Source organism: Neomonachus schauinslandi, chromosome 10 (assembly GCF_002201575.2).
Source record: "Neomonachus schauinslandi chromosome 10, ASM220157v2, whole genome shotgun sequence".
Classification (NCBI taxonomy): Eukaryota; Metazoa; Chordata; class Mammalia; order Carnivora; family Phocidae; genus Neomonachus; species Neomonachus schauinslandi.
The window spans coordinates 20,989,521-21,013,223 of NC_058412.1; the positions used below are offsets into that span (position 1 = coordinate 20,989,521).

A 23,703-nucleotide genomic window follows, 5' to 3' on the forward strand; every position below is an offset into this window, starting at 1 on the left:
GGATGAGCACCTACTGTGTGCAAGCTATTGGTTTGGGTTGTGACTATCTTGCAGGCACATGGCCGGATGGATATCACCACTCCATTTTACAGAGAAGAAACCAAAGCCCAGGGAAGGAGAATGCAAATTCCTAATTCAATGCTTTGTCTGCACTGCTACTCTTGACTCCAAGAAAATTTCTAAAATTCACATTTCTGCACACACAAAGCAAGCAGGGCTTGAGGCATTACCCTGAGTCCCATGTCCCTGACACTTGGCAATTGCTCAGAGAACAAGCTGGAGGAGCTGAAGGATATGGCTTCTCAGCTAGGGATGCAGGGCACAAAACTCATGAACCTGAACTTCAAGACTTTGTAGCAAATGCATAAGGTGAGTTACTGTTCACCAGGCATTGAACAAGTTCCCAGGACCCTCCAAATGATGGCGATGCCTCCTCTGTCCTTTATGGGACTCAACCTAGGCACTTAAATAATTATCTTCAGGAACAGGTGGGGTAGACATGTCTGAATCAAGTACAAAGCAAAGTTAAATGACAAGAGCTTGGAGGGGTAGTGTTGCTATGAGTTGCCCAGGAAGAGAAACCAGCCAGGAGACAGAGACAGGGCAGGAGCCAACGCCAGATCAGGCAGGGAGCAAGATGTGGTGGGACTCTGGGGGATGCTCTGTGGAGGGGACTAGGAAACAAGGCCAGGCAACAGGGCTCCCCCTTCCTTCTTTCTCCACATGGCCTCCAGCCCCTTCCCGCTTTCCAGACTGCCCAGGTTCTGGCTGGATAGATAAAAATGTTATGTGGGAGAGAGCAACTGGACCCTCAAACCTCTCAAAGACCCAGATTGGTCTGTATGATCTTCACCAGGTGGAGAGAAGCCTTACATTTCCATTTAAGGGGAGTTGGGGACAGGGAGGGTGAGGGATGAAAAATTCACTTAGGTGAATGCACTCCTCAGCTGGCCAGGCCAGTTGTTTATAAAAAAGGGACAATCTCTGCATTTTAGATGTTCAACCTTCCTGAAGTCTAAAAACAGAGAGGCCCGTATGGGAGCTGTCTCCTAGTGACAGATGGGTTGGCAGGGACAGGCTGAGGATGTGTCCTGCCGGCAGCTGGAGGCAGATCACTAATGGAACAAATAGGGGAGAAAGGCAGTAAAAATGTTAAATATTATTAAACATCCATGGGACCATGTGGCTTGAACCTGGCTCAGACCCACCAGCGCAGTCTCTCCCCAGATTTCAGGCCCACAGGTACCTGCAACTGCCCTGAGGAAACTTCCGGAAGAGCTACCTGCTTAGCATGGAGGAGCTTAGGGGACTGCATTGTTCTGGGGGGTGGCCCAGGGGCCTGGCATCGTGCAGTGGGAGCCTCGAGGTAGAGAATGGAAGGAGCAGAGGCTCTGGAGTCAGACTGACTCTAAAAAGCCGGTAGAATAATTTTGTTTGACATCTACAAGATTTTGGTATCTGCAGCTTTTGAGGTTTACACAATCTCAAGAGCAACTTGCCCAAGCAGCAAAGGAAAAATATGAAGGAATGAAAAGAAAAGGGGAGGGGGGACCCAAAAGCCCAGTTGTCCCTCACTGGTTTACCAACACCTATTAGAGGAGGGACAGACTTAGCCATTTTATAGATTAGTGTCTATTCACATTTGTACAGCCTATTTTTAACAGCTCGAGATCAACTCTAGAATGCCTAACAACACATCAAACCATGTTCACGTTCCTGGGTAACAAGGGTAACAACAAAAACAAACTGTGTGACCTTGGGCAGACATTGGGGCCCCTCCATCTCCCATCTGTAAAATGGGCAGAATCATAATTTTGCTCATGGGGTTTTATGGGGATCAAATGAGATCAGATTTGCAAAACACCTGCCACTGGCAGACCCCCAAAAAACACTAGCTACCATTCGTATCACCCCCAACTCCACCATCTCCTGCATCAGCATCACCAGCAGCCCCAGGCCCTGGCAGAGCTACTCCTTTTGAGCTCCCAAGCAAAGATGGCGCCTGGGCCTACGTGTTTGCCAGGCGCGCAACTTGCCTGCTGATGGGGAGAGTAGAAATGTTAGTTCTGGCTCCAGGGGGTGCCCATGGCCCAACATTTCCTCAGGGTCACTGCTGACTGTGGCCAGAGGCATCACCTCCGTGTGCAATCTCCAGGGGACTCAAGGGAGGGCAGCCTGGGGAGGAGAGGGGGCGTGAAGGGGGTTGACATGTTGAGTGCCAACTGATCCGTAACCTCATTTGGGGATTGAGGCTAGAGACTCACAGAGATACGAACACGCCCACTGCCTGTGTGTCTGAAGCCCACAGGGACCTTCACCAAAATTTGCATCCTTTTACCCCCCTCATGGGCTTTCTGAGTCAGCTCCTGTAGGGGTAGGACCCGAGAGTCTGTATCTTATCAAGCTGCCCAGGTGGCTTTCATGTAGCCAATCCTCAGACTTAGTGACCCGGTCAAAGTCACAGTGCTAATCCATGGCAGAGACATGACATCAGGTGCTGCCCCCTCCCCCACCACATCCCCCCCTCCCCCACCGCATCCCCCCCTCCAGGACACAGCATCCCACCCAAACGAGGACGTGGGTGGGGACGGGGCTTGTACGGACACGTGGTGGGCAGCACGGGCAGCCTCCAGCCTCAGCCCAGGGCAAACGCCCAACTGGCAAACATTTGCTTTGCACGGACACCTCACAAAGCTTCCTTTTCCTCTCTCTCCCTTCCCTCCACACCCCCTCCCTCCCTCAGGCTGTGGCCAGTCCCCCCTCCCCCCCCAACAGAGGCAGGCAGGCTCCATCCCCCCCAACCCACTGCGGCCCTCCCTTGTCTGAACTCACTACACACAGTCAATTCCACCTGCGACAAACTGTCTCTCCTGCGAACGTGTCCTTCAACTGCTTTCCCCCCTCACTTCCCTCTTCCAATTTCTGCCAGATTTATTTCAGAAATGTTTCCATTTACCGCCTTACACCTTCTGATGAAAACCACTTCTCCCAGAGTACCAAATAAAGCACTGGTGTCCTACGAATGACTCTCCAGTTCAATCCCGCAGCTTTGCGGTTTTGTTGAGTCACGAAGATAAAGAGGAAAAACAACGCTATAGATCCTAGAGCAGCGGGCATCTGGGGAGGTGGGTACTGTGAGCGGGAAGACCCCTGTGCTAGGGGAGATCTGGATGGAGAAAGGAGGAGGGAGACGTGGGCACCCCAAGAGGCCCTCTAGGCTGTGGACAGAGAGGGGGACAGATGGAAGAGAGAGAGAGAGAGAGGAGAGACAGCGAATGCGAATGATCCAAGATGCGACCCTTCCTGGGACCTACCTACCTACCTACCTACCTCCCTACCCCTTCTGCAGCGCCAACCCAGATCCGTACAGCGGTTGGCCAAAGTGGAGTTTTTATGGAAATGGGTGAAGAGATCAAGGCTTTTGTTGGGTACATAGGAAGTGAAGCAGATGTGCAGGAGATGGGGGCAGAAGGGACAGAGGGGGACATCAGAGCCCTTCCTCCTTATCCTTTGCAACCTCCCCCCCCCCCAAAAAAAGAACAGAAGAATGGGGGAGGGAGGCCGTGTTCTCTCACAGGGCATCCAACTGGAGGAAAGGTGGCTGGCAGCCAAGGGTTTTCGCCGGGGCAAGAAGGTCCCCAGGTCCTTACGGCTCCCCAGCTGCAGCAGGATCCGTTTCTCTACTCTGACGCCCTGGCAACAGGAGTGGCGCCAACTTGTGGCTCAGGCTGGGGACCTAACAACAGTTTATACGTTTCTCTGTGGAAAATGCAAACAAAGTTCCAAAGAGCCAATATAAAAATCTCCTAAAACACGGTCTGTACCTGTCCTTGAAGGGCAGTTGGTGCCGAGCAGGAAAGCCTGGCTAACGTGATCGGGTCACCCCCGGGGCCGACCAGGCACCTTCGGGAGCTGCCCAGAGCAGAGCTCCCCGGCTTGTCCGGGCCCCTCGGCCCCCCTGGCTCCCGCCTACTGTTTATAAGCAGCCTTCCTGTCTGTAAGCAGGAGGGGCTCCCCGAGGGGAGTGTCGGGGCAGCTTTGCAGCTGTTTGGGGCCACCCACCCCAGGGCACTCTGGGAACATGCTCCTCTGTGAACTCTGTAGGATGTATATCTTTGCCTCAAGACAACAATTTCTCTTTTATCAACAATCTAAGCAACAGCAGTTGCTGTATTTTGCCCCTCACTTTGCATCAACGGATATAAACTGAAAGGGGCTCGCCCCCCAGCCCAGAGGTGGGGCTACGCTCCCTCTGTGATGCTCGGTGAGTCTTTCAACATCACAAAGTCCAAACCGAAGTCTCTCAAAGGTCCTGTATCCTTTCAGTTCCTGATATTTTGGATTATTGGCGTTTTGAATCCCCCAACTTCCTTTCCTGCACTTTCCCCTTTATTGTCCCAACCACAGCAGGCTGCCCTTGACTGCCTAGGGCCCAGCCAGCAACGCTCATCATTACTTACACATTCATTAAGCGCCTACTAGGGACCCAGCCCTCTAGGCACCTCAACTCATCCCCATTTTCCCTTGGACCCCAGGGGGAAACCGGTGCTCGTTAAATATTTACCGCGTGTCACGTGCTGCGCCATTCTCGTTCACACATGTGACCCCATCTATTCTTTACAACAACCCACACGGTAGATATCAGTCAGTTCATTGTATAGATAAACAGAACCCAGGAGCTGAGAGGTTAAAGAACTTAACCAAGTAAAGAGGAAGAGCGGCAACTTGATCCCAGGTCTGTCTGACCCTCAAATCTGAGCTCTTGCCATGGAGTGTGTCCCAGGAAGACGCTGCATCAAAATGGGAAAAAATGTGCACAGAGGTGTCATACTCCTGGGCCAGCAGGCAGATCCAGGCTGAGCTCCGAGCTACATGTTATGACTGGTGCTGATGGCAGCTCATGAAAGAGCAAGGGGAGCAGTGGAAAATGTCCTAGGAATCCTGGCATTGGGGGCCAGGGGTGGGGGGCAGTGGTGATGGCAGGATGAAACGATGCTGGGTCACAGCAGGTGTGTGGAGCTCTGCACCTGGGTCCACAGCAACTCCTGACCTCAGGATGGCACCAGGCAGACAGCAGGAGGAGACCCCGGAGCTAGGGCTGCCGCCTCTCAGCAGGAAATGCCAAGGGAGTGCTCACACAGGACCCTCCTCAAGGTTGGAGAAAATGGATGGAACACCAACACACGCCTATGGAAAAACCTCATGCAAAGTTTTTATGTCAACTTGGAGAGAGGTCTTAAGGGCTCTATCTTTTATCATCAGCTTGGCTTAGGGATATTTAGGAGCCCAGGTTTTACATTTATTTTGTGCTTTTTTCCCCCCTTGAGGCATAAATGTTTTTCCGTGTTGCTACATAGGCAGTATAATTATCATCTTAATGGCTGCATAGTTCAAAGTCCCAAAGTGGACGGCCCTATCTCTCTCATGCCTCCAAGGGGAACCTGGAAATCTAAACTAAGAAAATAATTTCCTAAAAGGAAGAAAATAATACACGAGGATGTTTATTGCAAAATTATTTATAGTAGCAAAAAAAAAAAAAATCCCAAACTGGGAACAATGGTAATGTCCTTCCATTGAGAGGGTGGTTTAGTAAATCAGAACTCAATGCAATTATGCAACCATTAAAATGATAATTACACGGACTATGTAACAACACCAAAAAAACATATTTGCGCCTAATGGGAGAAAAAGCACAAAATAAAATTGTATCTCTGTATGTCTACAGTGATGTAAAATGAAGTGTGCCCAGGGGAAGAAGGTTACAAAAGAAATGACAATTTCTGTCAGGGTGGCTGGATGCCAAGGGGATTAGTTTTTTAGAAAATGTATTTGAATGCTGACATACCATTTTAACAATAAATAAAGAGCGAGTTAAAAAAGAAAACTGCACTTCCGAGACATTTTGCTAAGAGTGCATACAAACTCTCCTTCCCAGAGGCTTGGGAAGCAGGGGCTTTTGCTTCTCTTTTCGGCTTCCTTCTCTGCACGGCGAAGGCTGGGCCCCAGGCAAAGCTGGACTCAGCTCTCAGACCCCGTGAGGAGCTGGTGGATGCTTTCCTGCCCGGCCAGCAAGGAAGCACCGATGGAAATGGAAGTTCAGCAGAAGAAGCCTGCAGTTCATCTCGCAGTGTCTGTCTCTGTCTCTCCAGATGCATTCCAAAGTATAAAGCCACGGGTTGATAACGAGCAAGTAGTGAGCATGTTTCCTGAAATTTCGACCGGATTATAACAGTGTTGTCGGCTTCCTTGTGCTATTGCCTTGGTCTCACTGTCTTGGTCTGCATGACGGGGAGAGCACCGTGGTCCTGGCCTCCCTCGCCCCTCGGGGTCCCTGCTGGCTCAGAGGCCTCTCTGAGGAGGGGGGCACCTGCGGATAGAGGTGGGGTCCCCTCAACTGCCTGGCCCTGTTGGGCAGCCTCCCCTCCCTCGGGGATTCTCCCTATTCCCCGGAGGCCTTCCGCCCAGAATGGAGAGCGCAGCAGCTTATGCGGACAAGGGACTGACCGGTCCCTGATGCAGAGCTGCCCACCAGCTGTTCTCCCTGATTGCCCTCCTGAAAATGGGGGGCACTTGAGTCCTGGGGCACTCATGGGGTGCTGGCCAAAGGAGGGGCTCTGGGTCAACAGGGGCCAGCGAGCAGGAGGAAGTAGGTGCCTCCAGCCATCTCCAATCTTTGTCACCGGAGAACTGGTGTCTGGGTCTAGACGTTTGCTTCAGTTCCCCTCGGCATGGGGTTGGCCGACTGGTCACACTTCCCTCTGACATCTGGCTTCAGGCAGAAAGAGAGAGGAGGACCACCCCTCTCCTGGCTGGAGCTCTGGACGCAGGGACATTCAGGGGATGGAAGGACATCGATCATCTCTGTTTCAATGTCCTGGGCAGGTGGGCCACCGCTGCCTGAGGCCTGATCCCCCCGCACCGCACTCTGGCCAGCTTACTCTGGGATGCTTCCAGGGACAAGTGGCTTGCTCTCTGAATGAGCCTGCTCTGGCTTCTAAGAGTGCTATCTGTTTAGGAATTTTAACCCGATCCAATTGCTCCAAATCCTCCTCCACCTGCCAGCAAATACATAAAAAGGGTTATATCCTCTGGAGTCTTTCTTCAGGTGGAACACATCCATTTCTTAGCTGCCTTCCTGAAGGTGGGGTTTGGGGTCTCTCCAGCAGCCTGGTGGCTATCCAGGGACACTGCCCCCTCCCTCTCAGCCCCTGCTGTGAGGTCAGAGGGGCAAAGCCACTGCCTCTGTCCAGAAGCTCTTCCTCTATGAAGGCTGCCTGAGATTCTCTTCAGGCCATTCTAGCATCTTCACATCCCCTCCTCTCATCCAGTCTTCATAAAACCCTCCGAGGTAGGCACGGCTGCTCTCATTAGGTCCATTGTTCAGGTGGGGAAAACCAAAGTCTTCCACAAACTGCAAACCCCGGTCCAGGACTTTGAGCAACAAGCCTGTCAGCCTGGGAGACTTGCGGGCAGAGTCCTGGGGGGCTGGTCCAGTGCCTGGCACATGGAGGGGCCTGGCTTCCTTAGGGGCTGTGGTTGGGCCCGTGCTGGGCCTGGCCTGTCCCTCCGCACCTGGGTGACTGTGTCCCCGACCCCAGCTGTGTGGAGCCGCAGTGGCCCACAGCTCCGGGCCGGCTGCACAGCACCAGCCTCCACACTGCGGCGTCTGCCACTGGGAAGCCCTCCCGAGCTGTGGGGCATCTTGTCCCTGTGGAGGCGGCAGCAGACCCGAGGCCTGCAGAGGGTCGAAAATCCTGGGAACAGAGCCCCGGCCAGCCTGGCCAGCACCTCATTAGGAGGCCCAAAGTTGGGGGGGGGGCATTTCAGGAACAATGTTGTTTATGTTTCTATTTTTAAACAAGTCTGAGGTCTCTGGTGGCACAAATGAAGTTATCAGAAAAGACGTGAGTGGAATAAAGCCTCCAGCCAGCAGGCTGAGAAGGGCCCTCGGGACCAGGACTCTTGAAAAGCTGAGATGGGGTTTGTTTATCTTAGACTCTGTGACACAGGCCTGGGACCAGGGTGCCAGACAAACATGTCCCCAAGCCCTCCACAGCCTGTTCCCTTGGGTGCCGCCAGGGAACTTGGGTGCAAGCAGTGCTTTGAAAATGGTCCCATCAGTGTCCTCTGCAGCAGGGTGGGAGCACCCTCCACCTCTGGAAGGAAGTCCGGATTCACTTCTCACCTCGGCCTCATGAATGGTTTTCGCAGGGGCAGAGAGCCCAGTGGGGCGAGTGCCCACATGGCGCCCAGTCCCAGCCCTCGCCCTGCCAGACGGCCCTCCCACCTGCCCGGGTTTCTAGTCTCTCACCCGGCAGTGGGGCTGGCCGCTCCTGCCTCGACTCTCAGGTGCCTGTCACAAGGGGAGACAGTGAGGTGATGTGCCACCTTGGGAGGGCCAGAGCATACGTCTCACTGGATCCTGACACAGCCCTGACACGGCTCTGAGAAGGGGACTTGTGGTTCCCGTCTTAAAGGTAAGGAAGCTGAGGCTCTGAGGGTTCGAGCGACTTGCTTAAGCGTTCAGACCCGGGCCTGCCTGGTCCGCGATGCCAGACTGCCTCTCAAGTGCTCTCAAGGGTGATACGTATGTCTGCTCTTGGGAGCTCTGGGAGAAATCATGAATGATGGCCAGAGCCAATTAAAGGCCCGAGTGGCTTTGGCTGCATGAGAAATACCTTCCAGAGGTGAGAAGTGTGGGAAGAGGCAAGGGGAGCAGGACGTGGGGGCAACAGTCCTGGTTTGATGCGGGTCTGACCCGAGACCAGAGCAGTAACTACTTCCCAGGGTCAGTGAGATGTGACACATGAAGTGGCAGGGGGCCGCTCGCACTCTGCACAGGAAACAGAACACCTCCCCCGGGTTGGCCCCGGATGACGAGGGGTTGAACAAACCTCACCCGGGTGAGCAGTGGGGAGTGCTACACCTGACCCCCTTCCAGAGAGAGGCAGGGAGGCAGCTCTGCAGCATGTTGCATCAGGATGCACTGGGGGAGGGGCTTCCCGTGGCCACACCCTCACAGGCCCCTCCTCCTCCCGCAGCACCGCCCCCCCCACCCCGCTTAGCACCCCCGGGGGTCACTCACGCCTTGCCCTGGGGTCCAGATAGAAAGTTGAGGCCAAAGTTGACCCAAGGCCGGTCAGTCAGCAGAGGGAAAAGCTACAAGTGGGAGCCCAGAGCCCTTCCCCACCTTCCAGGCTATCCTAACCACTTGTGTGGGAGGCCTGATCATACCCATTTGGAAGATCAGGACACCGAGGACCCAAGGTGAGCAAGGACATGTGCTCAAGGCCACCGGTGTCAGCCCTGCGACCCACCCACGCTGGGGGCCAGAGCCATCTCTCTCTTGCTGACTGCTCACCCGCAGCAGAGCCGGCTTCCCACATCACTGAGCTTTTTCTGAAACCAGCCACTTCTTAATTCTTTGGCTGAATGTCTAAATACGGATTTTTGCCAATTCTGAGCCCTGCTAACTGATGAAGTTGTCAGAAAAAGATCTAATGATGCTTGAAAATGCAGGGAGTGAGCCAGCTGCCAAATTGCCCTCCCAGCTCTGACTCTGCCCGTGGGAGTCGGGACCCTCCCCCTAGGAGGAGGGGGGAGTCAGCGCTGAGCTGGCGACTGGGCCCTTCATCAGCTGTGTGACTGTGGACCAGTTGCTTAACCCCTTTGCTCCCCTGCTTCCCAGCTGTGAGTGAGGATAACTCCCTCCTCGCAGTTACCCTGAGGATTCGATGAGATGAAGTGTGCATGGCATCCTGGCACAGTGCCTGGCACAGCCCGGATTTCGGGGCAGGCGGGGAGGGTGGGGCAGGGGAGCCAGCTGGCCTGAACTCTGCCAAATGGACCCCAGGCTCCTGCGGGGAGGTGCTGGGTCTCTGATCAGCACCCAGTATTTATCTGGGGAGGGGGTGCTTAAGAGTCAGCTTACTTCTCTCCAAAGGCTCAGAGTGACCTCATGGCCTGGGAGGTGGGGCCTCTGGGTGGGAGCCTGGGAGGCTAGGCTGGGGTGCTCGCAGGCCAGGGCTGCCCCTTTGTTCTCTCTTCTTTCTCAGTGGAGTATTGGTCCCACTCGGGAGTCTGGGCACTAGGGGTGGGACATGGCTTGGGGACTTGGGATTCAGGCAATTCCCAGGCCTGCCACGGGAGCCTGAAACGCTGGGCTCTGGGAGGGGCCCTGACGAAATGAGCTGGGCCTCGGTGTGGGCCTCCCCAGTATACAAAACACACATGTGTGATCTGTCGCCAAGGGAGGGTTGGGGAGGGCATCTCAGCTAGAGGTGGGAAAAGCCATTCCTCCCTCGGTCGCCCACTGTCCAGGCCACCAGCTCCTTCCCATCCTCCTTCCTCCTGCCATGCACGCGCCCAGATACATGCATGGTGATCTGCTTGGGGACCCTGACTTCATCTGCCCCCAGAAGATGGAGAAGAAAGAACAGAAGTATTTTCGTGATTGTGTGGCCTTGGGTGGAGCTTTGATCTTCCCATAGACTCAGTTCCCTCATCTGTAGAATGGGGCTGTACCGCTGTGCTTTACAGACCCACTGTGAGAATCAGATGCGGCAGAACACGCAAAGGGGTCATGACCACAAAGCACATGACTCATGGCAGTGGACATTTGGGGCTGGAAAGCAGAATTGCTATAACCATCCAATCCACTTCCTTTGTTAGCAAGCCTGGGAGAACATCTGAGGGGGAGGGAGGGCCCAGGGCAGTGGCCTAAATACAGCCTGGGGATTACCACTGGGTCCAGCTGTCCTGGCCTGGGCAGGGGGTGATCAGACACCGCGTCCTGCATGCAGCCTTCCCCGCCCCCGTGCTCCCAGCTCTGCCCTCTGGCTGAGTACGTGTGCTCAGAGGACTGCCCTGAGGTGAAGGTTAGGAGCGGGCAGGCGAGCTCCTCACCAGGGAGCGAACTTCAACAGGAGCTTCCTCCGAGGTGGTGGGAGCTCAGAAGGTGAGACATGGAAACAGGCTAGTCTGGAGCAGGAGACCTTGGCTCCACCTCTGACTGGCCCTGCGACCTTGCACATGCAGTCTGTGGGCCTCAGTTTCTTCAGCTGTAACGGCCTGTCCATCCTTGGGAGGTGCCATGAGGTGGTAGCCACACAAAGGCTCTGATAAAGTTGATCAAAAAGATGTACCAGGAAGACTCCCAGAGTCCAGGCACTGCCTTCCCACCCTCCCCCGATCTCTTCTCGGTTGGATGGGCAGATGCAAAGTCTTTCCAGAGGCATGCCATCTGCCGTGGAAAAGGGGCTCGGGAACCCACAGGCCTCTGGGACTCCCTTCCAGCCCTCTGAAAGCCGAAGCAGGATGGTCATTTATAGTAGCAGAGTTTTCAGTAGACGAACTGCCTCCCCTCCTTGACCCTCTGCTTCCCCAGCTGTCACTTCAGATAAAAACTCAGCCAGCCAAGGCTGCTGGGAGAGTTGACCTGCAGGCGTTTCTGAGCTGAGCCCCAGCCCTGGACCAGCTGCAGGACAGCACTAGGGAGGTCCTTCCAGGGCCCTTGGGGAGTGGTGCCTAGACTTGCCTGGCTACCCCAGCAGCCATTCAGCACCCTAAGAAGTGGGGAGGAGACACAGAGATGACCAAGTGTCTTGGGCTGGGTCTCTCCAGGTAGCACTACACTCCCCCCCTCCCCCACAGGTAGCCTGAATGTGCCCATCTGGGGCGCAGCATTTGGCATAAGGGGTCAAGGATCTGAGCTCTGCAAAGCCCCTATGGTTTGTGATTCTCCTGTATGTTCTTTACCCAGAATTCTATGAGAAAGGAAGCCCCCGAGACCTCACTCAGTGCACAACGCATGGTAAATAATAACTGCTTCTAGGGTAAAGAGATGAGAACTAGGTGTGAGAACCCTGTTCATCAGGCTGAGTCCACAATGTGTCAGCTGTGGAGATTTCTCCCTGGTAATGAAATCAACTGGACAAGGAGTGTCATTTGCCAGGGGTCCTTGGGGAGGGCGGGGCTCCCAGAGTAGCTTGGCTCAGCTGGAGGGTGATGTAGGGACAGGAAGGGGAATGATCCGCACAGGAGCTCTGAGGACACCAGCCGAGGGGAGCATTCACGAGGCGGGGAGTGGGGAGCGGGATAGTTCTGGGGGCAGCTGCTGCATGTGGTATATTCTGAGACGGCAACAGTGAAGAGAGGCTGTTTTCTTAATGCTTTACTGAACGTCGGGAACGCAGGTGTTATTCCTGGGTGAAGATGACGGGTTGAACGCTTGCATCTATTTTCACTCTCTCTGACACCCACTACAACTACAGTAAAGGGCGTTTTTAGAGGCATCACCCACAAAAAAACAGAGAACTCGATAGAACAGCAGTGTTCTGACACACGCAGGGAGCGGTAACTGACGGGGTGGACAGGAGAGAGCCCGACCCTGAGCCCACAGGGAGCAAAGTTGGTTAGCAGCCTTTTCTACGTCCCAGGATCCTTGAAAGATTCTGGAACTGGAAGCACCTGGACGCCCTGAAAATACATAGAGGTCGGAAAAGGAGGATTGATTAAAAGTGTTGAAAGCTTTGGAGTTCTAGTCCCCTCCTCTGGACGCTGGGAGGCTGGCCCTCCCCAGCCCTTCCTTGCGCCAGATTAGAAGGTTGTTCTCTGGAGAATCTAAAAGACACTTCTGCGTGGGGGGGGGTGGGGGGGTGGGGCGGGTGTCAGCCACATTGAGAACTGGGGATTAAATAAATATACAAGCGCTGAAGTCTAAGACTCCAGCAGCCCTCCTTTCAGAACTTTCCTCCCAACCTCTCTAGGGAGACCTCAAGAAATGGTCCCCCCACCACCCCTGCTCCCTCTCCAGGGTAGCCCCTAGTCGAAAGCCTACCCAGGAACTCTAGCTTTGACACAGCTCTTTAGCAACCACCCCCTACTCTCCACTATAAGCAGACGATTACCAGATAGCCAGGGAAGACCACTGACACGGAAGATGGAGACCCAAACAAGCCGGGGGTGGGGGGGAGGTGGTGGGGGGTAGGCACCATGGAGAAAAGATCGGATAAGACATTGCATTAGGAGTAAGAAAATACTATTTTAAAACAGAAGGGGGGAAAGGAGCCCTTGGAAATTAAAAGCATAACGGTAGAAGTGAAAAACTAAATTAAGGTTGTAGATAAAGTTGAGAAAAGCTCCTAGAAAGAAGAGCAAAGAGATGAAGATGAAAAATAGGAGAGAGGAGATAAAAAGTAAAGGGCTGATCCCTGATGTACAACAGCAGGATATTAGAGTTCCCAGAAGGAGAGAACAAAGAAGACACAAGGGCGAGAGTTATCAAAGGAAACAATCCATGGAAACATCCTAGTCCTGAATGACGGTTTCCAGACTGAGCGGGTCCTCTGCGTGCCCTGTACATGGGGAGAAGGACCCACACCACCTCACATCATTGGGACTTTCAGAATCCTGGGGCCAAAGAGAAGAGCCTGCAAGTTCCCAGGAAGAAAAAAAATCGAGTTACAAAAAAGGTCAGGAAACAGAAAGGCTTTGAACTTCTCAGTAACAACAGTGAAAGCTGAAATGCACCTGAGCTCTGCTTTCCCAACGAGAGGGAAAATGACAACCAGCTGATAGGTCAGTTCCATGTAAACTCTCCATCAAGTACGAGGGGAGAATAAAGACATTATCAGCCATGTAAGGTGTATGGAAGGTGGCAAGACTTTTACCTCCGTGCACCCTTTATCAGGAAGCTACTAAAGGATGCGCTCCACCAAGACAAGGGAGTACGCGGAGAGAGGAAGACAGGGAATGAAGATCCAAGGGAGAAGTGACCAGAATCTAGGACAGCATGGACCGGGCTTAGAGGGCCACTCGGCCCTGACTAGAGTGGCTCTGAAGTCTCCAAGAGAAATTTCTCCAAGAAAGTGGGATGTACAGAAAACATCTCAGTTCTGAAAGCCTTTAATTAGAGGAGATTTTTAGGTGATCAGCAGAGGTTTGGTGTCAACTTAATGATAAGTACACAGAAAACTAAGCAAAAACAATGATTACATCCTGTGAAGATGACAACAGAAAACGTGCAGAGAAAAGTAACCATAGTTTACTTCCTGGCTCAGCTCCGAGTAGCATATGTAGTCATCATAACGTAAACACTGAATACCGATCTAACCGAAATACTTATATACCTGTACTGGGAGTGATGTGGGGGATGGGAGTCATGTGGGGGAGGGAAGAGCTAAACCTCTTCTCTAGGGGGAGGTCAAAGGCTGAGATATTAAGAAGGGGCCATACAAGAGCACTCTCCAGAGATCTGAAGGCAAGAACCAAGAAGCAGCTAAGAGCTGCAAATGGTTTCTTTCCAGAGAAGGGAAATGAGGGTGACCCCCAGAGGGCAACTTGACTCTTGGCATGCATAAATAATTTTGATTTAAAATCTTAAAAAAAAAACCACACACACTTAAATAAAAAAATACATTCCCATCCCTGCCCCTGCTACTTTGGTAATTTCTCAAAAGCCTGAATAAACATGAGGACTCTTGATTTGCTGAAAGCCTTGGGAGTGGGTTCTTTGCAAGCTATTCTAAGCAGCTAGGCCCAGCCTGTCAGCAGGTATCAGAAAGGTTCAGAAAAACTGGGGACTGGTAGAAACCAAGGATGTGGAGCTGAAACCTCAGGAGCCTCCTGATACCTCAGGCAGGTTCCCTAACCTCTCTGTGCTTACAGAGTTGATGCTGGGGGGCAATGTAGTAGAGGCCAGGCTGTGCACATACCACCTGCCCTCAGGAACCCCGGAGGGGGAGCTGGGGAGAGGCCAGAGTAGCGTGTTGGCCCATCCTGTGTTGTGTTCGAGCCTCCATCCCACCAGCTCTGAGACCTTGGGATTTCCCCGCGTCCTACCACCCACCGTCCTGGGCCTGGAAACCAGAAACCCAGGTCACACTGTACCACTACTCATCCAAGTTTACAGAAAGCAAGATCATTATTTACAAGAACAGAAACATTGAGCTAATTTGCTTTTAAATACACCAAAGAAAGCCGCAAAGAGAAAACAGAAACTTCTGAGTGAAAAAGGACCACTGTGTCCCCATCTTCAGGTTTTTCCTACTGCTCTCTGCTGCCCAGGCCATTCTCCTGCCTTGTTCTCTGCTGACGAGCAGACCCTTCCCAATATTAACCAACCCATTTTTTCCACCAGTGAATCCAAGTTAAGAAACAGGACTTTCTTCCCAGACCACTCAAACCCCTGAGCCAAGTTATAGCCGTACCCGAAGCTCCCTGGGGCCCAATTCTCACAGCCTTTTCCAGAGATGTGTTCTGGGCAGTGTGAGTCACGCAGCTCCCATCATTGGGCCCACAGAGGACACAACAGGGACACTCGGGCCCCCACACCCTCAGCAAGTCTCTCCTTGCTCATTTTGGGAAGCAAGCTTCTCCCTTCGACCAAGATTGGAAAGACACGGAGGGAAATTTAGTCCTAGATCTAAAGCCCCAAAAGCTAGTCTGAGGACCAGGGATGATCAGTGACAAAGTGCTTGATGACTGGTAGCAAAAGTCGAAAAATGACAAGAAGAGATGTGTATGGAAGGAACTGTTCTTGTGCCTGGGATTAGATCCTTCTTATATTTTTGCTCTAAAATGAACATTTTTAAAAGATGAAATGATGGTGATTGTGGATCACATCGTTTTTAAATGTCCTTACTTGGCAAAATTGGAAAGTTGGCATCTCTAGCTAGTTCTTCCTCAAAAAAAGAAAAAAAATTTATTTTGGAAATTTTACTGGACTATGAAAAGTCCAAAGTCTGGGACATACCATGGTCGCCAACACAAAAGAGAGTGAGAACGAGTCCCAGGGCCAGAACCACAGGCTCGGGCAGTGAAGAGGGTACCAAGCATGGGGTTCGGTCTCTTGTTCATACCTAAGTGTGTGCTAGAACATCCCAGCTAAATGCTTGTCGGCCCGCTTCATGCCCCACAGTGACAGGGAGCTCTTGCCCTCTGCACACACCTCTGCCGATTAGGAAGTGCTTCCTCATACTGTCAAGAAACCTGCATCCTCGGACCCAGGGCTACACCTGGGAGCACCTAGAACCAGGTCTCACACCTGCAGGAAAACAGGCTCCATGCGGCACCCCTCCCACCCCATCTTCTTTGCCTGGGGTCTATTTGCTTCCTCCCACCCTGAATCATTCCTCTTGTGAGGTGACTTGCTTAAGATCACATGGCTAGCAAGTGAGTTCTAACCCAGCCCTTCTGCTCCTGGCCCAGTGTCCTGTTCCCTCGTTCTCTAGATGTGGCTCAGTGTCCTAAATTCATGAGATGGTTCTGGCTGTTCAGAACCAGTTGGAAAAGGAACAAAGAAACCAAAATGGGAAGGGGAAAAAAAAAAAAAAGCAACATACAAAAAGGTCAATGTGATCCCAATAAACACTTAATAGATATATCTGCTTAGAAAAAATTAAGGAGGGAAATAAGGCAAATTGATCGTGATGATCATCCCTTGAGGTGGGCTGCCTACCAGTTTTTATTGTTTATTGCTTTTCTGTGTTTTCCTACAATGATCTGGTTTTTAGTTGTGCAATAGAGTAGAATAAAGGCCATTTAGAAGGATGAAATAAGTAAAATCAAAAGTAGGCTTGCCCCAAGACCCCATCTCTGTTCCCAGCCACTGTCCAGTGAAGCACTTGGGGGTCCAGCCCTCCAGAGGTGGCCCGGGTTGGTGCTCCCCATGGGCAGGGGCTGCCTGCACCCCCTCCCGCAGCCCTCCCACCAACCCACAGTGGCTCTTCCCCCGCACTTGCTCGGGGCGGACACACTGTTTACCGACAGGGATTCAGGCTTAGATGGAGAGATCACAGGTGGAGTGATGGAGCTGGGCCCTGACCCAGCCCTCTGATGCTAGTCCAGTGCTTGCTCCTCGGGGGCTCAGAACAGAGACCCCAGACCTGACTAGGAGAAGGGTGAGGGTGGGGGATACAGATTTTAACAGCTTATTTGGTTGCTGTCCCTACCTTTACTGCTGCTGAACTGAAAAATCTCCACAGGCTAAAATTCTTTACATTGCAAATAAAATAGTTTTTATTTCTGGTGTTCTGGGGCTGTGCAGAGTGCTGGCCCACGCATCCCCCAGCACCCTCCACGCTGGCCCTCCAGGGCAGGTCTTTGCCATGCGCTGCCCTTGTTCGTCCAGGGCACCTTGCAGACCTAGGCACGCTGTCAGCACCAAGCCAAGCCCTGATCAGAGGTGGAGCCCTGGTTAGAAGTGGGGTCACGGGGCCTGAGCAAGGTGTTTCCCTCCTGGGCTTCAGTTTTCTGATGGGTAAAACCAGGGCAGAGAGCATTTGGCAGTGATGAGGCTGGGTGGTCTCTGAGTCTCTTGCCAGGCTTCACATTGGGATATTCTGGGACTGCCCAGTGACACTGTCCCCCACCTGGGGAATGGAGGCCAGAAGCTTTCCATTCGGGCTGCCCCTCAGCTCTGGCCCCTGAGTGAATAGTCTAGTTCTGAGACCCCCCCCAGCCAGCACGTGTGAGGGGTGGGGATGTGGAGGTGTGCCTGTGTGGGCCTGGGTGGGTGTGTGTGTGAGTAGGGGGTACCAGGAGGACGGGCCCCCCATTTTGTGTCTGCCACAGTCACATTCTCCAATTACCTCACCTTTATGAGTATCGTGCTCCTTTCCTCTCTGAGACCCCAGCTCCCAGCTGCCCCGTCACCCTCCCCCTCCACACCCCTTCTTATTCCTTTGTCTTCTCTGTTCCTGCCTCCATCTCAAGTACCTAGTTCTTTGCTCTCTCTCTGTCTCTGCCCAAAACAAGGTCCGTAGCCCGAGATGAATGCGTGCCCCTTCACCTGTGTGATCTCTCCCTTAAGACCTTCTTCCCACCCCCACCCCACCCGAGCCCTCAGCCCTCTGCCAAGAGGTGCCCACAGCTCGCAGGCCCATCTTGTTCCAGACAGAAGTGAAGATGGCCTCTCATTGCACAATTGACAAATTCAAACCATTTTTCCTCTGAGATCAGAATGAAACATCGGGAAGCCTGACACCACCATGGTTTGTTAACCTGACGTCGGCCTCTCTGGGCGCTGTACACATTTTAATTACAAATCTTAGAAGTGATTGGGGAGCCCTTTTATGGTGCACCTCCGGGCTCTTCTAGGTGCTTTGGGGGAAGGGCAGGGCCTTTTCACAGCAGGAACAAAAAACTCAAGATGGTCCTTAGAAGTTGGGAATGGGGGTGGGGGTCACTGACAGCTCATGTCAGCACAGCCTGTGGGGTGCAGGGAGCCTTGGGGAGCACATGGAAACAACTCCCAGCCACCTCCACCACTCCGCCCATTGCACAGGTGGGGAGACTGAGACGCAGGTTTGTACGAGGACTCTGCTCTAGCAAGGGCAGGGTGTGTGTGTGTGTATACTGGGTCTATGGGTTATGAGATTTGGCTCAGGAAAGTGGGGAAATCCAGGAGGAGATAGGAACAGTTGGCCCACCTCTCTCATCTATCAGGCTCTAGGTCAGGGAGGATTGGCTCAATTGAAGGGGAGAGGATAGGGGGACAAGGACAGAAATGCACGTGTCCTTTCCTGTGGTCATACCTGGAGATGGAAGGAGGCAGATTGGGACGACAGTCCCTGGGCTCGTAGGCCTGCTCCTGGCTTCTCAGGGAAGAAACTGAGAAGGTTCTCAGTCCTTCTAGAAAAACCCTTGTCCACTGAAGCAGCCTGAGCAGAAAAGGGCTGAGGAGGGGGCTGGGCAGACAGACTGGGGTGGCACCCTGGCTTCCCCAAGGCCTGAATGGGGAATCCCGACCTTCCCACTTATCTGGCTTGGGGCATAAAGGATAGCAAAGAGAGCTGGCTGGTGCAGCGTCCTGGGGGGGGGGTCGAGTAAATGGTCAGCAGGAAGCTGGTGGGGGGCCATAACTGAGGCTCAAAAGGGAATCACAGGCAGGCCCTGGAGGATCAGCCAGCAGGGCAGGTGGGAGCCTCAACAAGGCCCGCCCCCTTCCCCATGAGACCTGGAGCAAGTCGCATTGTCTCCGTGCACTTTGGTCCCTCACCTGAGAAATGGTGACAGTCATCACGCCTGTCCTGCCTCCGGGACTGATGCAAGGATAGAGTGAGGCCAGATGCGTGTGAGAAGTGCTGGGAAACCATGCCCTGCTGGGCCCTACGCCTGGGGGTCCACCAGCCCCTCCAGAGAGGCTGCCACCAGACGCCCCGCAGCCAGAGTGCCCACCCCTCCCCCAGTGTCCTCGACCCCTCCATGGACCCCAGTGGCATGCCCCGCCCTGCCCCCATGCTGCACTCACCCTCAGGGCTGGCAGGGAGCTGACCTGCTCTGTGGTCAGTGTTGCCTCCTTGTAGTACTTCCCAGGGGGACAGAGCTTCAGGAAGGTGTCATGGATGCTAAGAAGAGAGCCATAGTGAGCTGGGGATGGCAAACCACGCGCCCCTCTCCTGGCGGCCCATCTGGAGGAAGGGGACTTACGACTGAGTGACATAGTAAAGGCAGTTAGACATCAGTCCACCCTTCTAGAAACATCCTTGAGGACTCCGGTGTGCCCAGCCCACTTTGTGGGGGGGAAGGGGGATGCAAAGATGAGCCGGGCGTGAGGAGAGGTACATGAGTGTGCTCCATAGCATGGGATATACTCCACAAGTGTTGGTTCTAGAATGTCAGAGCTGGAAGGGACGTCTGTGGTCGCTCAGTCCAGTCCCTCACTTACAGATGGAGAAGCCAGCAGGCCCTTGGGGAAGCCAGCGTGCCACCCAGGCCATCTGCCCAGCCCCGCCCTTGGCCCGGAGAAAAGAGGTCACACGGTGGGTGTGGCTGAGCCAGGGTTAGAGCCCAGCCCCCAGGCCGTCTCCTCAGGCCGCAGGACTGAGCAGCCTGCCTCAGCTCCCTGCGATCGATGTCTCTACTGTAGGCCCACACCGTCCCGCAGGCTTTGCTTATGAGGGACAGACAGAGGGCGAGGTGGCTGTGTGGCTGTGCAGGGGGAGAGGGCAGGACAACGGGGAGATAACCCCCATCACTGGCTCTGGGCTGACTCATGAGAAGGGCCTGAAAACAGGAGGCAGAATGGCGCATGGCTGTTCATGAAGGACAGGCTCCCTCGGCCTTGTAAGGGGCCCTGGACCATCACCAGAGACTCTTCTGACAAGTTTGGGGGGGAGCTGAAAAGCGGGGTGTGGAGTACGTGAGGGGAAACGTTCTCCAGGCAAGTATGGGGGGCACTGAAGAGCACAGAGGAGGAAAGGCAAGCCATCATCCCTGGAAGGTCCAGTGGCCCATGAGGGGAGGGGGCCGCAGGAGGGGGCCGCAGAAGCTGCAGGCCCCAGGCAAAAGGACTATTTGATCACTGTCATCGTTAGAATTGCTGGCCTGAGGAGAGAAAAAGCAGACTGACTTTCAGTAAGTTGTACTAACTTTTAAGACTTCTCTGAGGCCCTGCACAGACTGCTCCCCTGGTCCCACCCGGGTTCCCCACCGGGAGTGGCCTGCCGCGAGCTGTCAACGCTCGTGGACATTTTTCACGGAACTGCATGACAGGAAGGAGCCATTATCTCTCCTTCACAGATGAAACTGGGGCTCAAGGAGGTAAAATAACGCTTAAGGTCACACCGTGGTGCGTGTTAAATCCAGACACCGAAGCTCTTTTCCCCAGAGCCCGGAGAAGGGGGGGTGTCAGAAGCACTGCTGGAGGAAAGGGGTGACGGCCATGGCCACCCCTTCCTCTCATTTACCAAGTGTCTGTGCTGAGTGCACTCAAGCACATTTTCTCGTTGATTTTTCCCACATTCCTGTGGGACAGGGGCAGGGGTGATCACTTCTAAAGAAGGGTAAACTGAGGCTCAGGAAGTTTAAGGGGTGTGCCCAAGGTCATACGGCTTGAGAGAGAGTGGGGGCCACACCCCACACCCGGTTCTTCAGACTGTGCTGCTCACTCCTAAAGGATCCCGCCCCCGACCCAGGTGCGAATCTCTCGGCCATGCCTCCCCAGAGAGCTTTCTGGGGAGGGGTGCTGTGGGGAGGGCCTGGCCTGGATTTCATGCCTTCCCAAGCCGCCGAGTGGGTGGGCTGCCCGCAGATGAATCGTGGCTGCATCTCGGCTGCCACAAAATGTTCTCCTCCTCCAAATATGGATCAGCCGGCTCTAAATGGAACTCTGAATTAATCACTAATGGACTCAAGAGTCAAAGCCATTTGAAAAACTCACACATTCAGCCTGCCAGAAATCAAGGAGCCCAAGCAGTGGTTCCCTCCCAGACACGGGGAGGGGCTGTCTGAGGGCTCAGAGGCCCCGAGACAGGGGAGACCAGCCCCGCAGCTCACACTCTGTGGGACCTTGGACCTGCCACATCCCTTCTCGTGCTTCAGTTGCCCTTCTGTAAAATGACGCAGTGACCCCCCCCTCGCTCCCTCCAGGTCAGGCCTCCTATGGCTATTTGTATACCCTTCTCTGCACTCTTGCCTCTGAGGCCCTATTTAGTGATATTCAACTGGGTCCCACGTTAGAAACATGTGGCGAGCCTGTGAAAGCACCCGTATCCACCGCTAGAGACTCTCATTCAAGGCCAGGGTCGGGGCAGGACCTCTACGTTCTGTGAGCTTCCACGTTCCTCTCTTGCAGGCAGGACTGAGAACACAGGTCCGGTGCAGCCTCCATTTCTCCTCCTTTCTCCCGGGCTCAGCTCCTGGGCCCATGGGGTCAGTAGTCCTTTGCCCTACAGGACAGCCTGCAGTCATTTTATAAATAGCCCTATCTTTAGCCTGAAAAGGTAGCTTTTATGATCTGCTCCTTTCAAGCTGTGTGGCTTGGATAAACCACTTCATTTCTCTGAGCCAGTTTCCTCATTTGCAGAAAAAGAGATAATAAAAGCATGAAAATAACAGCTAGCCCCTGGTCAGCACTGACCCACGTGCCCGGTGCTGTTCTGACCCCCGACGTGCATTTAATCATTTAATTGTCCTAATAACAACCATGTGAGATTAGGTTCCAGTACTTTCATATCAGGCTTTTTATAAGTGTGGGAACAGGCTCAGCAAAGGAATGCATCCATGGTCACACAACTACAAGGAGCAGAGCTGAGCCTCCAACCCAGCCCCTCGGCTTCCCGGAAGCCAGCTCGTAACCATGCTGCCCGCTGACCTTGACCCCGTGATAGGTGCTCCAGGAGGGCCAGGCGCTAATGGCCAGGACAAGGCCTGGAGGCTGGGAAATGTTGGGACCTCAGGGGTGCTAGGGGCAAAGCTTCAGCCTCCCCAAGCAGACTCACACGCAGCCCACGATCGTGACGGAGCAGCCCCTGAGTGACGCCGAGCGGGGCAAGTGGCTCAGACTGAGTCGGGCCAACCTGGGCTCCAACCCCGGAGGTCTAAAGGAAGCCACAGGTGCCCTCCTGCGCTCAGGCCCCAGACCTGGAGTCTGCGGCCACGGCTGAAGATAAGGACCTGGAGGGGCCTGGGCGCTGAGCCCAAAGAGACATCTGGAAGTCAGGGGCTTCTCGGGGAACAATTAGATCAGAAGTCAGGGAGGGCTGACTTGGAGCTGAGGCCAAAAGGGACAAGCTGTGAAAGAAAATCCCCACCGGCTAGAAATTGAGGGTGGACAGACCCCTTCTGGGAGAGCCCGGCCAAGGCAGCCCCAAGACCAGAGTGTGTCACATGTGGTCTGCCCCTCCCGCTGTGTGTCATCTGCAGATCTGGTGACCAGGCCTTTGTGTCCTCTGCACGGCACAGATAAGAAGGTGGGAAAGTAAAAAAAAAAAAAAAAAAAAAAGGTGAGAAAGTATTAGATGAGGGCAGAGCCACCCTCATCCAGAGGTTTCTTGTGTCTGTCAGTCTCTTGGATCCTTTTCTCAGCTGAACCGATCTCTCCAGCTGCACCGTCATCCAGGCTGTATGTCTTTGTCACATTAATAGGAAAATCACCACGCGTCTTCAGAGGCCACATAGGACAATTGTCCAAAAGGGACTGGGGTTTAGTCTAGCCCCACTGGGCCACTTTCTCTCCCGAGAAAGGGAGATGGTGGAAAGGGCTGGTGGGGCAAGAGAAGGAAAGGATGCGTGCCATCAGCTCCCTCAGCTGCTGCAGCTGCCACTGGGTGGGTGTTTCGGCGCTGCCCTTCACCTTGCAGACAATGCAGCCATGCTAATGCCAACGTGGGCAGAACCCCGGGACCCTCCAAGAAGCTAACCTATGCTCAGCGTGCATGTGTGTGTCCTTCCACACATACTCTCGTGTGTGTGTGTGTGTGCGCGCGCGCGTGCGTGCGCGCATGTAGAATCTTTTGTTTTACAAAAACGGAAGCATCCTGGAGGTACAAGTCTAGCTTACCAAAGTATCACCATTTACTTACTCGTGGTAATAGAGCACATCCTCCAAAAGCTTCCTCAGACGAGTTGCGTAAGAGGTCATTTTTAAAAGTACTTTGCATGTCAAAAAAATAGTTACTTCACTTTCACTCTTGATTACTAGTTTAACTGTGACTTCATTCTAGATTGGAATTTTTTCCTTCTAATTTTGAAGGCCTTTAGCCACTGTCTTCCAAGTCCCAAACCATTCTGATTCCTGGTCCTCTATAGGTCTTTTGTTTTTGTTTTCTCTATGGAAGCTTTTTGCCTCTTCTCATTATCTCTGGTGTTTTGAAATGTTATGATGACATGATTTAATGCAGGGTTTTAAATGTTCTCTTCAAATATCTAGTGTCCCTCAGCTTCCAATTCAAACCTAACAAGTGAGGCTCACAAAAGCCG

The 23,703-nt window shown here is 53.5% G+C and overlaps 1 protein-coding gene across 1 annotated transcript in view; it reads right to left on the reverse strand.

The window, feature by feature from the left end:
• CIB4 (calcium and integrin binding family member 4) overlaps positions 1–23,703 on the reverse strand; it is a 47,324-nt gene that overhangs the window by 22,346 nt on the left and 1,275 nt on the right. The window contains exon 3 of the mRNA XM_021697700.1: positions 19,253–19,349. Coding sequence (XP_021553375.1) covers positions 19,253–19,349 — 97 coding nt within the window. The remainder of the gene's footprint in view (positions 1–19,252; positions 19,350–23,703) is intronic.